Source organism: Mastigoproctus giganteus, chromosome 10 (genome assembly GCF_048544385.1).
Source record: "Mastigoproctus giganteus isolate SK-2022 chromosome 10, ASM4854438v1, whole genome shotgun sequence".
NCBI lineage: Eukaryota > Metazoa > Arthropoda > Arachnida > Uropygi > Thelyphonidae > Mastigoproctus > Mastigoproctus giganteus.
The window spans coordinates 58,874,077-58,892,114 of record NC_143584.1 but is presented as its reverse complement, the minus strand read 5'-3'; the positions used below and the strand labels follow the sequence as shown (position 1 = coordinate 58,892,114).

The 18,038-nt window shown below is 39.0% G+C and overlaps 1 protein-coding gene across 2 annotated transcripts in view; it reads left to right on the top strand.

The window, feature by feature from the left end:
- LOC150079048 (CD109 antigen-like) overlaps positions 1-18,038 on the top strand; it is a 1,092,235-nt gene that overhangs the window by 933,521 nt on the left and 140,676 nt on the right. For both annotated transcript variants that reach the window (XM_090384122.1, XM_090384121.1), the window contains exon 30: positions 2,458-2,616. In XM_090384122.1, coding sequence (XP_090240248.1) covers positions 2,458-2,616 — 159 coding nt within the window. The remainder of the gene's footprint in view (positions 1-2,457; positions 2,617-18,038) is intronic.

Sequence of the window (18,038 nt, the reverse complement as noted above, 5' to 3'; positions counted from 1 at the left end):
ATGGAAGCATGTGAGTGAGAAAGAACACAAATTTTAATTCTTAGTAAGTTTCATTAAAACTAACCCTTATTTAAGCTTTAAATTTAAACTATTTTATATAAGTAAATTTTCAAGTGTGTAGGGAATTTTATCTTAAATTTATATTCCCACCCATTGTATTCCCCCACATGAGAAAGAATGGATCTTTGGGGGAAAAAAAAAGGCCCTCATATATATACTTAAACAGGAAAAAAACAAAAATGTATAATGTGCAAAATGTAAATAAAGCATAAAAAACAGAATGGAAGCAGATTGCAGAGATTATGAGTGTATTAAATTGTGCATCTCTCTTCTATCCTCCCCAGATTAGATGATGGGCAGGAAGCAATAAATGGCTCCCTGCCCATCCAAACAGACATCATGCCATTGCTACTTAGCTCGCGTGGTGTGGGATGCAGACACTGGTCAGCAGGACTTGACCCCTGACCAGTGTGGGACAGAGCACAAACAGGGACTCCAACTTAGGGATCCCTTTTCCTATGAACCTTCAATTCCTACCACTTGGGTTGGTTGTTTTCTTACACTCCTACCCCACTCTCCCATCCTAGGTGGCACCCTCCCCCCTTCACCTGGTGGATTACCCCACTGCCAACTATCATTCCCATCCCAGAGCAGGATGAGTATCCTGACCTGGGCCCCCTCTTATGTCCCCCCTTTCATTCAAGTGGGCACCTTCACTACTGCCTCCCTCTTTCTCTCTACAACTTTAACCTCTCCCCTCCCACTTCCTAATTTTTTTTTTATTTTTTATTGAGCGCTCCCTGTCTGTAGCCTTGGTTACCACAGGGTTTGCCCTGCTAGTGCTTTTTACTTCCTACTGCCCGGCCTGCCTCCTTGCGGCACTGGATGGTAAACTGGAGGTTTCTGTGTGAAAACACAAGCCCCTAGGCTAAGAGGTCAGATGAACAACAAAACCCTACACTAACACTCACTAACCTTTATTAATCTGGCCTTTATGGAATTTGTATTCTGTATTCATCACATTGCTTGATACAGTGTTGGGGAAACCCTCAGAGCTGCATTAAAATTTACACTATACACTATGTTCTAAAGAATTCCAGAACTACGAGTCATAAGTTCAAATTACAGGGCTTGAGGTAAATTCAAAGCTCAACTGGATATTTACCTTTAGGAGGGAAGCATATAATTTGTGATTTCTTATCCATTTGGTTGTTGTTGTTTTTTTTTTTTTTTTTGACTAAGTGACTTCCTTGCACAAAAATCCAATATATGCAAGACCAGGCTTAAAGAAGTCATATTAGCCCAACTACAGTGGACTTCACACACACCTAACACATTTGTATCTCATTGCAGCCACGGATCCATAACAGCACACAAACTGCAATGAGCAGCTTACTGTCCAGAATGTACTCTTTTATTATCCCATATACAACAGTGACTGAAAAACTATTTTTGTCTCACTTTCTGCAATGAACATCTCTCTCATTATTGCTCACCTCCGAGCAGATATGCCTCCTGTGGCCAAAATTTTTATTTTTCTCAATGGATACAAGTCTGCAAAATGCAATCTGTACTTTAACCAACATTCATATTGATAAAACTATATATTTAATTTTACCACAGTTAAGCACATTATGACCTTGTTGCCCCTGCACTATAAAGCCTATAAACAAATAACAAATATTCATAGTTACTAGCCCATGTGCAAACTTTAGGAATACCACAAAATTCTCCATGAATCTGACGTGGGCTCAGAACACTATATAAAGAGTTTTTCTTCATAAGGACTATCACTAACTCTACACGAAAATGACTATATGCATTACCATATAGCAGAAAAAAAGGAAAAATATTTATAAGCCATAGATATATCAGGTTTATTAGGTCCATACATTAAATGTAAATACATTTTTCATAGAATTTTTATATGCATGACTCTGCAATCTCTCTGATAAATTTCACACAATGCACAATATTATAGTCTTCTTTTATTTTAAAGGATCAACCCTCCAAAGGAAAAAGAATTAATCCTCTTTATAGCAGTTTTGATTGAATTTGTGTGTAATCAAGATATTTGACACAGGTTTCATGCTTGTCATTGATAAAAGTGTAGCTATTTGTAATGTCATTATGTATTGTGCAAATTCTACTTGATATTTTTATTTGATTCAGTAAATTCAAACTTCAGGTCTTTTTCAGTGGTTAAGAGAGATCAGGACATTTTTTGCTTCCAAAAAATGTCTTGTATCATGAAGTGGGAAGGTGAAAGTTCTGTTAAACTTAACTAGTTATTGTATAGATCACTTAAATAGCAAGATTGTTGATATGATTTTTACTCGTGCAATTTAGTGAAATGTTCATTAGCTTTATCTTATTTATTTTTAATCAGAAATGTTTTGATTTCTAATATATAGAATTACATTTATGGCAATATTTATTTTCTTTCATTTCCAATAGGATACAGTTGTGGCTCTACAAGCACTTGCAGATATGGCTGTGTTATTAATGTCACACTCACCTTTTATTAACATTAATGTTGATTTTAAATATGGGGATGGAGGCAGTATGGCTATTCATATCACAAATCGAAATGTGGAGAATCTTCAGAAATTAATGGTAATACTAAAATGTTAATGTTATATATAAATTTAGATAAAATATTCAGTTCAAAAACAGATATATATATATATATATATATATATATATACACAAAGTAAAGAGATATAATTCCAGGAATTGTTACATGACAAACCTAGAAAAGTCAACAATGGGCAAGGGATTCTTTTTCTGGCCACTGAGAGTATATCTCTGTATGCGAGAAGTTTGTCTCTGCTAATTTCCCAGATATTGACTGGAATTTGGGGGCTGGTTACTCACGCACTAGCAGGGCTTTTGTGGATTTATTGGATGATTGTTTTCTACATCAGCATGTTCGGGAGGCAACTAGAGGGAGTAATACTCTTGATTTTGCAGATAATGCAGATTTTGCTGAATCTGCAGATAAATGAACCACTAGGTGGCAGTGATCACAGTGTGCTGAAGTGGGATTTACTCAAAGAGGTAACTACCATTAGGGGTAAAGGGAAGGGTTATTGCTTCCGTAAAGGCGACTACGATGGACTGAGACAGTATTTAAATTCTATACAGTGGGACCAACTGATGATGTTACCAACAGCAAGTTCAAAATGGGAAGCATTCAAAGAACTTATCTTGGAAGCTACTAGGCTTTACATACCAACTAAGAAATATTGTTCAAGGTTTAGGCCAAAATGGATGTCAGATGAACAAATGAGGCATATGGCAGAGAAGAAAAATGCATGGGATACTGACAAATTAACACATGACACAGAAGCCCATTAGCATTAGCATTAGTAGATTCATTTGATGCAAGAAAGCAAGCTTATGCAGCATCAGCAAAAAAAAAAAAAAAAAACCCACTTCCACTTCGCCCCTCTGTTCGTTCAAAATACCTGTCCAGCTGAGCCTTAAACTTATTTAGGCTATCAACCTCCACCACAAGGGATGGAAGTCTGTTCCACCAACCAACCACCCGCTGGCTAAAGGCAAATTTCCGCACGTCTATCCTACATCTGTCTTTCCTCAATTTGAATTTATGCCCTCTCAGGTGATTTTTCTAAGCTAGAGGAAGAATCCCATCAGCATTGAGCATGCTTAAACCATTCAAGGCTTTATACACCTCTATCAGATCACCTCGCTGGTGCCTAGTCTCCAGACACTGTAATTTGCAAAACTTAAGCCTTTCTTTGTAAGAGCACCCCTTTGTTCCATTCACTAATTTTGTTGCCCTTCTCTGTACTCGTTCCAGCAGCTCTACATCCTTGAAATGAGGCCTCCAGACCTGTATACAGTACTCTAGGTGTGGCCTGACCATCACCTTATACAATGGAATAATCACCTCCTTATCCCTGCTGGAAAAATTCCTGTATATCATTGACAATACTCCATGAGCTACTCTTGCAGCCCGTCTGCACTGCTCAGAGAACTTCATATCTGCCTGCACAACCACCCCCAAGTCCCTTTCATTCTCTACCACTGTCAGTGTAGTACCACAGAGTTGATACGTTGCTCTGGAGTTGCTGTTTCCCATGTGTAGTACTTTACATTTGTCAATGTTAAACTTCATTTGCCACCTCTCAGCCCATCTCCTCAACCTTTCCAGATCCTGTTGCAGCAGCATAGTGTCAGTAGTGTCCTTGACAACCCTGCCAACCTTTGTATCGTCTGCAAACTTGGACATTAAGCCCGATATACCATCATCAATATCATTTATAAATACAGAAAACAACAATGGACCCAACACTGAGCCCTGAGGGACTCCACTAATAACATCAGTCCACGATGAGCAGTGTCCATTGATTACCACTCTCTTCTCCCCCTCAACCACCCCTTTATCCATAGCAGCAATTTGCCTCCAATGTCACACTGCTCCAATTTGTGTAGCAGTCTTCCATGTGCAACAGTATCAAAAGCCTTTCTAAGATCCAAGTATATAATATCAAAGTTATTCCCTGCATCCAGTTCTTTTGTGACTGCATCATAGTATCCAATCAAGTTGGTCAGGCAAGACTTCCCCTTAACAAAACCATGCTGTGTCTGAGCTATAACTGAAGTCTTGTCTAAATGATCCTGCAGTGCTTCTTTAACCAGTGCCTCCATTAATTTTCCTGGAACAGAAGTTAAGCTCACAGGTCTATAATTACTTGTGTCAGCCTTTGATCCTCCTTTGTGAATTGGGGTCACATTTGCACATTTCCAGTCTATGGGTACCTCCCCTGAGTCCAAGGAAGCTCTCATAATTATGGCTAAGGGTTTGCTTACTTCCTTTGCTGCCTCCTTTAATATAACTGGATAGATCCCATCCACCCCGGGTGCCTTTCTTGTGTTTATCTTCAACAGTTTCTCCTCCACTTTACTCCCAGTTATTTCAAGATTCTGTAGCTTACTGCTGGAGTTGAATACACCTCTGGCATTCCCCTTGCTGAATAACTCCTTGTGTGTGAATGTCGATGCAAAATATTCATTTAGTTTGTTAGCTACCTGAGCAGGATCATCAACACTTGACCCATCAATATCAAGTGGACCAATCTGATTCATCCCCTTCCTTCTAGAATTTACATAAGTGAAGAACTCTTTGCTGTTTTTCTTTGCATCCCTTGCCAAGGATTTCTCGTAATCTGCCTTCGCCTGCCTAACCTCCTTTGTAACTTGGTTGCATATCAACTTGTATCTATCATAGGCTTCTGTGTCATGTGTTAATTTGTATGTATCCCATGCATTTTTCTTCTCTGCCATATGCCTCATTAGTTCATCTGACATCCATTTTGGCCTAAACCTTGAACAATATTTCTTAGTTGGTATGTAAAGCCCAGTAACTTCCAAGATAAGTTCTTTGAATGCTTCCCATTTTGAATTTGCTGTTGGTAACATCATCAGTTGATCCCACTGTATAGAATTTAAATACTGTCTCTGTCCATCGTAGTCACCTTTACGGAAGCAATAACCCTTCCCTTTACCCCTAATGGTAGTTACCTCTTTGAGTAAATCCCACTTCAGCACACTGTGATCACTGCCACCTAGTGGTTCATTTATCTGCAGATTCTTAATGCATGAAGAATCACTGCTGATAATCAAATCAAGAGTATTACTCCCTCTAGTTGCCTCCCGAACATGCTGATGTAGAAAACAATCATCCAATAAATCCACAAAAGCCCTGCTAGTGTGTGAGTAACCAGCCCCCAAATTCCAGTCAATATCTGGGAAATTAAAATCTCCCATTATAAGACACTCTGATTTACTGGCCCACTCTATTTCCCTGTACAGTTCCTTATTATACTCATCAGAGTCATTAGGCATATAGCACACTCCTACTCTCAATTTTGATCTCCCAATGTTTATGTCACACCAAACTGACTCCACACTGCACTGTCCAGCGATGTCGACTGGCTGCACTTCCTTGGTTTTTAAGTGTTTCTTAACTAATAGCATAACCCCTCCCCCCTTCCTATCCTGTCTATCCTTTCTGTAGACGTTGTACTCCCCAAATTGCAGTTCTGCATCCCTTATATCTGTGTGACACCACGTCTCTGATATCCCAACAATATCTGCCTTCGATGTTTTGAGCAATACCTCAAATTCATCGAATTTATTTACTAAACTCCTAGCATTGGTGTACACGCAAGTATACCTGCACCTGTTTCTATTCTTAGCTACCCTAACACAACCCATGTGTTTACTTGTACCGCACTGGCTCCCAGCAGTCTCTGAAATACCATGCATCTTGTTTTTCAGGCTTCTGCTCATTCTAATAGAAGCAGTGCAAGAATCTCTTTCACCTCTGCCAGTGGCTACTGTCAATGTATTGGTCTTTGTCTCCCCCCAAGCTAGCAGTTTTCCGACCCACCTAACACTGCCTCGATAGCATCAGCAAATATTCTTGCACCCTTTCTATTTAAGTGTATCCCATCCCTGTAGAAGCAATCTCTCCTGTTAACAAGTACAGTCCAGGCTGAAAAAAATTCTACCCCTTGAGCCTTGCACAATCTTTCCAGGGCCGAATTGATCGACAAGGCTCTCATCATATACTCCCTCCTATCGTGTCTGGGCAGAATTGCAGACACTTTCAAATTCAACCCTAATTCTCGGCTTTTGTTCAACAGTGACCTGTACTTGTTAAGTAATTCTGCCGGTCTCCTACTCTTAATATTATTAGTGCCAACGTGTACAACTATATCACCTTTTGTGCCCTTAAAAGATTATATTCGCTCTACAATGTCATCAACCTTTGCCCCTGGTCCTGTTCCACCTATCTTTTTTACTGATTGATACAAGTTGATATGCAACCAAGTTACAAAGGAGGTTAGGCAGGCGAAGGCAGATTACGAGAAATCCTTGGCAAGGGATGCAAAGAAAAACAGCAAAGAGTTCTTTACTTATGTAAACTCTAGAAGGAAGGGGATGAATCAGATTGGTCCACTTGATATTGATGGGTCAACTGTTGATGATCCTGCTCAGGTAGCTAACAAACTAAATGAATATTTTGCATCGACATTCACACATGAGGAGTTATTCAGCAAGGGGAATGCCAGAGGTGTATTCAACTCTAGCAGTAAGCTACAGAATCTTGAAATAACTGGGAGTAAAGTGGAGGAGAAACTGTTGCAGATAAACACAAGAAAGGCACCCGGGGTGGATGGGATCTATCCAGTTATATTAAAGGAGGCAGCAAAGGAAGTAAGCAAACTCTTAGCCATAATTATAAGAGCTTCCTTGGACTCAGGGGAGGTACCCATAGACTGGAGATGTGCAAATGTGACCCCAATTCCGAAAGGAGGATCAAAGGCTGACACAAGTAATTATAGACCTGTGAGTTTAACTTCTGTTCCAGGAAAATTAATGGAGGCACTGGTTAAAGAAGCACTGCAGGATCATTTAGACAAGACTTCAGTTATAGCTCAGACACAGCATGGTTTTGTTAAGGGGAAGTCTTGCCTGACCAACTTGATTGGATACTATGATGCAGTCACAAAAGAACTGGATGCAGGGAATAACTTTGATATTATATACTTGGATCTTAGAAAGGCTTTTGATACTGTTGCACATGGAAGACTGCTACACAAATTGGAGCAGTGTGACATTGGAGGCAAATTGCTGCTATGGATAAAGGGGTGGTTGAGGGGGAGAAGACAGAGAGTGGTAATCAATGGACACTGCTCATCGTGGACTAATGTTATTAGTGGAGTCCCTCAGGGCTCATTGTTGGGTCCATTATTGTTTTCTGTATTTATAAATGATATTGATGATGGTATATCAAGCTTAATGTCCAAGTTTGCAGACGATACAAAGGTTGGCAGGGTTGTCAAGGACACTACTGACACTATGCTGCTGCAACAGGATCTGGAAAGGTTGAGCAGATGGGCTGAGAGGTGGCAAATGAAGTTTAACATTGACAAATGTAAAGTACTACACATGGGAAACAGCAACCCCAGAGCAACGTATCAACTCTGTGGTACTACACTGACAGTGGTAGAGAATGAAAGGGACTTGGGGATGGTTGTGCAGGCAGATATGAAGTTCTCTGAGCAGTGCAGACGGGCTGCAAGAGTAGCTCATGGAGTATTGTCAATGATATACAGGAATTTTTCCAGCAGGGATAAGGAGGTGATTATTCCATTGTATAAGGTGATGGTCAGGCCGGTCTGGAGGCCTCATTTCAAGAAGGATGTAGAGCTGCTGGAATGAGTACAGAGAAGGGCAACAAGATTAGTGAGTGGAACAAAGGGGTGCTCTTACGAAGAAAGGCTTAAGTTTTGCAAATTACAGTGTCTGGAGACTAGGCACCAGCGAGGTGATCTGATATAGGTGTATAAAGCCTTGAATGGTTTAAGCATGCTCAATGCTGATGGGATTCTTCCTCTAGCTCAGAAAAATAACCTGAGAGGGCATAAATTCAAATTGAGGAAAGACAGATGTAGGATAGACGTGCAGAAATTTGCCTTTAGCCAGCGGGTGGTTGGTTAGTGGAACAGACTTCCATCCCTTGTGGTGGAGGTTGATAGCCTAAATAAGTTTAAGGCTCAGCTGGACAGGTATTTTGAACGAACAGAGGGGTGAAGTGGAAGTGGGTTTTTTTTTTTTTTTTTTGGCTGATGCTGCATAAGCTTGCTTTCTTGCATCAAATGCCTCTACTAATGATAATGCTAATATGCGAGATATTCAAAAATGCATATTTCAATTGTATAACTCTAGGATATTTGTAACAATTCTGTATAGGTTGTTACATTGCACTGCATTTTTCATTTGAAAAGATTTTGGAACGAACCAGCAAAGGCGCTATAAACCCAGTATCTTAGAACAGCCTTGCAACCAGGTATCTTAGAGTGAACCTGATTGAGGTGTATAAGGCCCTGAAGAGGAGAAAGTAAAATGAATGAGGGTGAAATTTTCATTATTATAAATGATTAACGGTCACAGCAGACTGGGGCCATGATTCAAATTATAGAGAAAGATTTAGACTAGATTGTAGGAGATGGTTTTTTGGTTAGTGAGCTGTTAATTACTGGAATAGGCTACTTCCATGGGTAGTTAAGGTTGACAACTTGTGTAAAACTTCAAAGGTCAGTTGGATAGTTATCTATGTAAGGAGGGAAACACATAGGTTGTTTATTATCTTTTTATAGATTTGTTTTTATTATTTATTTATATATAATTTTTATTATTTTTTATTTTATTTTATTTATTTTATTTTTTTTTTTGGCCAGTGCAGCAAAAGCTTATGGGTTCTTTGCACTATACAGCTAATACTAAAATGACCATAACAATAATATGGCCTGTGTATTATATGTCAAATACAGGAATCTCGCTAAAATAAATAAATTTTCAGTTTATACTGCCACATAATGTCAGAAATATTTACAAAATAATACAAGAACAGCACTGTTTAGTAGATTGGCTACAATCACAATTAGCATATAGAGATGTGTGTGTTTTAAGTGTAATTTGAAAATATGATGATGCTACTGTGTTTCTCACTAAATGCTTGTTGAATCTAGAGGCTTTCACTGTTACATCCACTTGTTCATCAGGTGTACACTGTATAATTTTGTGTTCTCTTTTCATAAAATTTCAGAAACAAAGTTTTCAGTTTCTCCAGAAAGATATGCATATTGGAGTAAAAGCTGGTTGCATAAAGAAATTTGCCACAATGACATGTCAGTCATGGGCATGCATAGGCAGCTTTCTGATATAAAACACTTTTGGTTGCAATTAGAAACCCACACACATCACATGGAAATTTTTGGCTAGTGACCTAAGGTTGTTGCTGTACTGAGAGTTTTTGGCATAAGGGCCTCCTGGGCCATATTGTGCCTGTTCATGATTTACTTATGACTGGATCTTTTATATTATAGTTATCAGAGAAAATTATATAAATTTATGCATTTCAAGTATTGAAACAGTGCTTCAAAATTTGCATTATTGCCAAGAATGTTTAATAAAGTTAGAAAGTTTCCTGCAAGTTGGATAGAAAACAAAAACTGGATTTTTCAATACTTGAGTATTGAGGGCATTCCATTAGGATATATTTGATTGTTGGTTGGGACTGATGGAAGAAATGCTGAGGAGGGTTCTCTTTCATAAGCAAGAACAGATGAGTTGCATAGGAATGACCAGTTGGGAGTCTTGCCAAAATGACTTCTTCTCGCTTGCTTCTCCTGATGCTAGAAGTCCACAGCTGCAGTTCATTTTTAATTTGGAATAGTTTATTATTGATTTAAGTTTGTCACAGTTCAGACCATTGATTCCTACATGCTGTTTTAATGAAGAATTTATAATCGGTGTATGGCACTTTCAGATGGCAGAATGATCCATTCTCAGGATGTTTAGGAGCAAGGTCCGCACATTCATTACTTGGGATTCTAACATGTTTGTTTGTTTTTTGGTTTTTTTAGGAGTATTAGCAACTAAGGCCATATTGCTCCGGGATATGCGGTGGTCATTCCCTGACCTTTCCGCATCCTTCGTATTTAGTGGTGACGGGCTCGAACCCCGGTCTAATCAAGAAGCGTGTGCTACGGACTGCTGCTCCTTCCCACCTGGCTACGGAGGCGCCTGATTCTAACATGACCAGGGATCCAGCAGAAGGCGATCATATGGTTGGATGGTTGATATTGATATAATCTAGATCAGATCTGTTTCAGAATGGGATGGTGGGGAGAAGTAGTAGACTGAATGGCAGTGAATGCACTTAAGGAGTCTGTATATATGTGGTGCTACCCAAAAGTTCCCGAAATGTATTTATAAAATAAATTAGACTCACCCTGGGTCTTATTCACGACCGTCACCTTTGAAGTAGTCCCCTTGAGAGTGTAAACACCAATCCTAGTGCTTCTCCCATGATTTGAATGGATCCTGAAAGGATCAAATCATGCAGCACTGCCTGCAATTCGGTTTGGATATCCTTTAGACTGTCAAATCTTCAACCTTTCGGCTTGATTTTCATTCTTGGGAAGAGGAAGAAGTTTCAAGGGGCTAAGTCTGGTGAATGAGGAGGGAGGCACAATTGTCATGTTGTTGGATTCCAAAAACTGCACCACAGCGAGAGATGTGTGGGCTGTCATGTTGCCATGATGAAGGACCCAGTTCCTTGTGCACCGCTTCTCTGGACATTTCCTCCTGATGGGTTCCCCTAACCTCCTCAGGATGTTGCAGTAGAACTTTGCATTGATGGTCTGGCCAGGAGGGATGAATTCCTTATGGATAATCCCGACAGTCCAAAAAACAGATCAGCATGGATTTCACATTGCTCCTCACTTGTCGGGCTTTCTTTGGTCGGGCGAAGATCAGCTCTTCCACTGGGATTATTGTCGCTTGGTTTCTGGGTCATGCCCACATACCCAACTATTGTCACCAGTTGTTTGTTTGTTATTTGGTTTTTAGGAGCATTAGCAACTAATGCTCCTAAATATCCCCAGAGCCATATTGCTCCGGGGATATGCGGTGGTCATTCCCTGACCTTTCCGCATCCTCCGTATTTGGTGGTGATGGGCTCGAACCCCGGTCTAATCAAGAAGCATGTGCTACGCACTGCTGCTCCTTCCCACCTAGCTACGGAGGAGCCTTGTCACCAGTGATGACCATAGAAAGGAAGGTTTGATCACACCCAGCCCATCCTTGAAGATCTCTGTTAACTTCCATGTGATGCTGCTTTTGGTCTTCACTCAGTAACCATGGCATGAACTTGGCCACAATTCTTCTCATGTTCAACTCGTCTGATAAAATCCGCTGACATACGATAGTCCTACAATGCCAAAAATGTTGTGGATGGACCACCTACGGTTTTTACGGATCGCCACTCGAACTTTTGTGACGTATTCTGGGGTGGTGCTCATTGAGGGTTCTTGTCATAGGAATTGATGCAGACTTTAATAATACTGAAGATTTGGCTGCAGTATGTCCTTTAAAATGCATGACAACAAGAAGCAATATTTTTAATAATTTAGAAAAAATAATGTCTTGTTTAAACCTTGACTGGAAAAAGTTAATGAATACTGACAGTACAAAATATATATGCGGAGATGTTTCAATTGGTAAAATTAATCATAAGATGGAAGAAATATAATCAGACAAACCAATTGCATTACACTTCCTTATACATCAACAAGCATTATTGTCAAGGGTGCTGAATTCTGATGAAATTTTGAATGTTGTATCAATTGTTAATTATTTAAGATTTAGTGCTTTGAACTGCCATCAGTTTAAAGGCTTTCTAAATTCTATTGATGCAGAGTGTAAAGACATTCTTTATCATGCTGAAGTAAGATTGCTAAGCAGAGGAAAGGCATTTTGTCAATTTTTAAAAATGCATAATGAATAGAAATTTTTATGAAAGAGAAAAAAAAGGGCATTTTTAGAATTTAATGATTTGAACTGGACTTGGAAACTGTCTTTTTTTTTTTTTTTTTGGCTGATGTAAGGGAACAACTCAGTGAACTTGCTACAACAGATAAAAGGATGGTTGAGTGGGAGAAGACAGGGTGGTTATCAATGGACACTGCTCTTCGTGGACTAATGTTATTAGTGAAGTCCCCAGGGTTCTGTTTTTGGCTCATTGTTGTTTTCAGTATTTATCAATGATATTCATGAAGGTATATCAGAGTTAATGTCTAAGTTTGCAGACAATACGAAGGTTGGCAGGGCTTTTATTATGGACAGCAATGATAGTAAGCTACTGCAACAGGATCTGGAAAATTTGAGCAGATGGGCTGAGAGGTGGCAACTGAAGTTTAACATTGTCAAATTTAAAGTTACTGCATATGGGTAGCAGTAACCCCAGAATAACGGTGGTACTACACTCAGGGTAGTGGAAAATGAAAAGGATCTCGGGGTAATTATGCAGTCAGATATGAAGTTTTCTGAGCAATGCAAGAATAGCTCATGGTGTCTTGTCAATGATATACAGGAATTTTGCTAGCAAGGATAAGGGGGAGGTGATTGTCCCCTTGTATAAGATGGTCAGAGCACACCATGAGTATGGAATACAGGTCTGGAGGTCTCATTTTAGGAAAGATGTCGAGTTGCTGAAGTTAAGTTCCGCAAACTGAAGCTTCTGGAGACTGGGCACTTGCAAGGTGATCTAATTGAAGTGTATAAGGCCTTGATTAAATTGAGCAAACTCAGTGCTAATGGGATTCTTCCTCTTGTTCAGATTACTCAACTGAGGGGGGCATAAATTCAAATTGAGAAAAATAATTGTGGAAATAGATATGCTGAAATTCACCTTTAGCCAGCAAATGTTGATAGTTGGAACAAACTTCCATCTGTTGTTGTTGAGGTCAGCAATTTAAATAAGTTTAAGGCAGAACTAGACAAATATTCGGAGTGAATGGATGGGTGAAATGGGAAAGGTTTTATTTTATTTTATTTAATTAATTTTATTTATTTATTTATTTTTTTGGCTGATGCTATATAAGTTTGCATTCTTACATCATATGCCTCTGCTAATCCTAATGCTAACTTAATATCAAGTTAAAGGAAGAATTAAAAATGTGTAATATATTTTTCAATGTCAAAGCATTTACAGGGGGATCAACTGGTGACATTTAAAACAGCAAATTCTAAATGGGAAGCCTTCAAGGAATTAATCTTGGAAGCTACTAGGCTTTTCATGCACCAACATCGAGCCATGATGATGAAGAGGTTGAAGAAATGTACACTGAAATTGAGAGTCTTCTAGATGAGCAGAAAACCCACTACACTATTATTATGGGGGACTTCAATGCTAAGGTTGGAAAAAGGCAAAACAGCGCAGAAAGAGGAACTATAGGAAATTTTGGAATTGGTGAAAGAAATAAAAGAGGTGAAAGACTTGTGGAATTTGCAGAATATCAAGGAATGTCAGTAATGAACACTTTTTTCAAGAAAAGGGTGAACAGAAAGTGGACATGGAAGAGTCCAAATGGATTAACAACTAATGAAATCGACTTCATCCTCACTAACAGAAGATATATTGTGAATGATGTTACCGTCCTGAATAAGGTAAATGTTGGAAGTGATCACAGAATGGTAAGATGTACACTTGATATAGATGTAGGAAAGGAAAGGAAAAAACTGACTCGAATAAATAATACAAAGGTCTTTGAAATAACAGAGGAGGAGAAAAAGCAGTATGTACTGGAACTTAAGAACAAGTTTGAGCTTCTGCAGACTGCTCAGGACCAAGATATCGACGAGGAATTACAACTTTCTGAAAGTGATAAAGCCCAAGAAACCTATAGGGAAACAGAAATCCAAAGAAGAAAAAATTAGTCAAGAAACACTTGTCATGATGAACCAAAGACGACAAATGAAGAGCAAGAAAAACACTGACAGGGAGAAAATTGAGTATACTGAGTTATGCAAAGCCATTAGAAAGAGACTCAGAGAGGACATAAGAAGATTTAACACAAGAAAAGTAGAACAAGCATTAAGGGAAAACAAAGGATTTAAATCAGCAGCCATGAGCAGTAATACAGAAAGACAAATGATACTGAAACTGAAGAATAGCGATGGTGTACTTATAAATAGCAGAGAAGGCATAATTCAAATAGCAGAAGACTACTATAGAGAATTATACAAGGAGTGAGGGAATGATACCAGCAGTGGGGAAGATGGATTGCAAAGTAGCAACACATACGACATACCCGATATTCTTCCTGATGAGGTAGAACATGCATTGAAGAAAATGAAGAATCGGAAAGCCCCAGGGGAAGATGAAGTTACTGTAGAGTTGTTAAAATTGGGAGGAAGAGACATAACACAAAAACTGGCAAGGCTCTTCACAAAGTGCATTAGAAAAGGTGTGATGCCTAAGCAGTGGAATAATGCAATCATAGTTTTGCTGCATAAGAAAGGAGATAAATCAGAAATTGGAAATTATAGACCAATTAGCTTGTTATCCCATATCTACAAGTTGTTCACAAGGGTCATTACTAACAGATTAGAAAGAATACTTGATGAGAATCAACCGAAAGAGCAAGCTGGCTTTAGGACAGGATTCTCAACTATGGATCACCTTCACGTAATATCACAGCTAATGGAGAAAGCAAATGAATATAAAACACCATTATGCCTGGCATTTGTGGATTATGAAAAGGCATTTGACTCTATACAGCATAAGGCAATGTTTCAGGCACTGGAAAGACAAGGCATAGATACTCCATATATTATGATTTTGAAGAAAATATATGAGAGTGCTACATCCTTTATTAGACTAGACAAAGACAGTAGCAAATTTAAAATTGAGAAAGGAGTTCGACAAGGAGACACAATATCTCCGAAGCTGTTTACTGCTGCCCTTGAGGAAGCTTTCAGAAGATTAGACTGGTCGCAGAAAGGAGTCAATGTGAACGGAGAGTACCTAAACCATTTACGATTTGCAGATGACATTGTGGTCATAAGCCACGATCCTAAAGAATTAGAGGAAAATCTTAATCAGTTATGCACAGTTAGTAAGGATTTTGGACTAAAGATGAATATGGCTAAAACAAAAGTAATGATGAACAAGTATCCCACGGAAAGGGAAATAATGATTGAAGGAGCAGTAATTGAAAAGGTGGAGTCATATACTTATCTGGGACAAGTTATTAGCTGGAATAATGATAAATGGCTGGAAGTCAAGAGAAGAATAAATTTTGGATGGATAGCATTCAGGAAAAATAGTCACATACTGAAGAGCAATATCCCAGTTTGTCTGAAACATAAAATAATGAATCAATGTATACTCCCCACCATGACTTATGGAAGTGAAACTTGGGCACTCACCAAAAGAATGGAAGAGAAGCTAAGAACTACACAGCGAAGAATGGAACGAATTATATTGGGAATCAGACTGTTAGATAAGAAGAGAAACACATGGATTAGGCAGCAAACTCAAGTAAAGGACATTCTTATCAAAACTAAAGAACTAAAATGGTCTTGGGCAGGACACATAGCTCGAAGACATGATGACAGATGGACTAAGAAAATAACAGAATGGTACCCAAGAGGAGCTAGAAGAAAACCTGGAAGACAAAGGCGGAGATGGATAGATGAAATTCATGAGTTTTTGAGTAGTAAATGGATGGCCAGTGCTCAAAACAGAAAGAACTGGAAAGTTGCTGGAGAGGCCTTCATCCTGCAGTGGATTGAAAATGGCTGATGATGATGATGATGATGAAGAAATACTGTTCAAGATTTAGACCTAAATGGATGTCAGATGAATTAATGAGGCTCGTGGCAGGGTAGAAAAATGTGTGCGATGCATATAAATTATGAGGTGACACAGAAGCCTATGACTAGTCTGTAATCATGTCACAAAGGAGGTTATGCGGTTATACAACAAAGGCTGATTATGAGTATGATGAATCAGATTGGTCCACTTCATGTTGGTAGTTCGACTGTTGATGATCCTGCTCAGATAGCTGACAAACTGAATGAGTTTTTTGCATCTACATTCACTTAGCCATGAGGAATTCTGTAAGGAAGAGGATAGAAGTGTACCAAAATCTAACAATGAGCTAAATGATTTTGTAATAACGGAGAGCAAAGTGGAGGAGAAATTGTTGAAGTTAAACATAAAAAACGCACCTGCGGTGGATGGAATCTATCTAGTCATATTGAAGGAGGCAATGAGGGAAGTTAGCAAACCCTTAGCCATAATTATGAGAGCATCCTTAGATTCAGGGGAGGTCCCCATGGGCTGGAGATGTGCAAATGTATCCCCAATTCACAAAGGGTCTTCAAAGGATGCAGAAATAATTATAGACCTGTTAGTTTAACTTCTGTTACTGGAAAATAATGGAGTCACTGGTTAAAGAAGTGATGCAGGATCACCTAAACAAGACTGTGATAATAGTTCAGACACAGCATGGGTTTGTTAAGGGGAAGTCTTGTCTGACCACTTTGATTGGATACTACAATGTGGTCACAAAAGAACTGGATGCAAAAAATAATTTTGATATCATATACTTCAGGAAGCTCTTTTGATACTGTTACACATTGAAGACTGCTTTACAAATTGGAGCAGTGTGTCATTAAGGGGAAGTGCTGCAACTCAGATGACTCTCATCAACTGGTGAAATACCACCACTTTGATTATTAGAGGCTTGAAGTGGTGGAACCCATGTTTTGTCTCCAGAGCTAAGTTCTGGTCAACCCTTCCCCATCTCTTCCATCATGCAGTATGACTGATGACTTTTGAGGTTAAAATGGACATCATATGAGGTCCAATCTTCCTTATATTTTGAAGGTACACCTCTAAAATGGTGTTGGCAGGCCAGCAGCTAGTAAACCGGACCAAACCTACTCATAACTCTCTAGGAGGCTTCCGGATCAGCTAGTGTATAATCTTGCTACTTCCACTCTGCCAGATAGTGACTGAAGGGAGTCTGAGTAGTGTGTAGGGGGGGGGGCATTTTCAAGGCCACGTTATGTAAAGGATCTGGGTATATTCTTACCTTGTGTATGCCATATCCAAAAATTTCATTACTTCATACAGCATGTCCTCCACTTTTTCTTACTATTGAATACACCATGAATTGTCAAACTAATAGAGTAAGCTTATCTGCATAAAAAACATCTAATCCTCCCAAACACGTAGTTCATTTCACAAATATACTTGGTCTCAGTTCTAATCTCAATGATGTCCATTTCCATTTGCAGTCTCCCAAACTCCATGTAGTTTTCTGACAGAATCTCAGTTATTGGTTAATTCAACTACTTCTCATCTGAGTTGCCCAAATTATTCACTGTATAATTCCTTTTGCATCAAAGATGGTACTTGTGCATATTTCCGTTCCAATAGTCACTGTCAGAGAGTTGGTAATTTGGAATCTCCTCTTTTCAATCTTCTCTGGCTTAAAATCTCTCTACCTCATTCTGTCAAATTCATCTGTTATCTCTAGAGTTCTCTTAGTTCCACTAATCACTTGGAGCTCTTTGACTTCCTCTCTTTTCAACTTGACTTTCTGCAGTCCAACTTTCCTAACTGTGAGGTAATTTTTCTT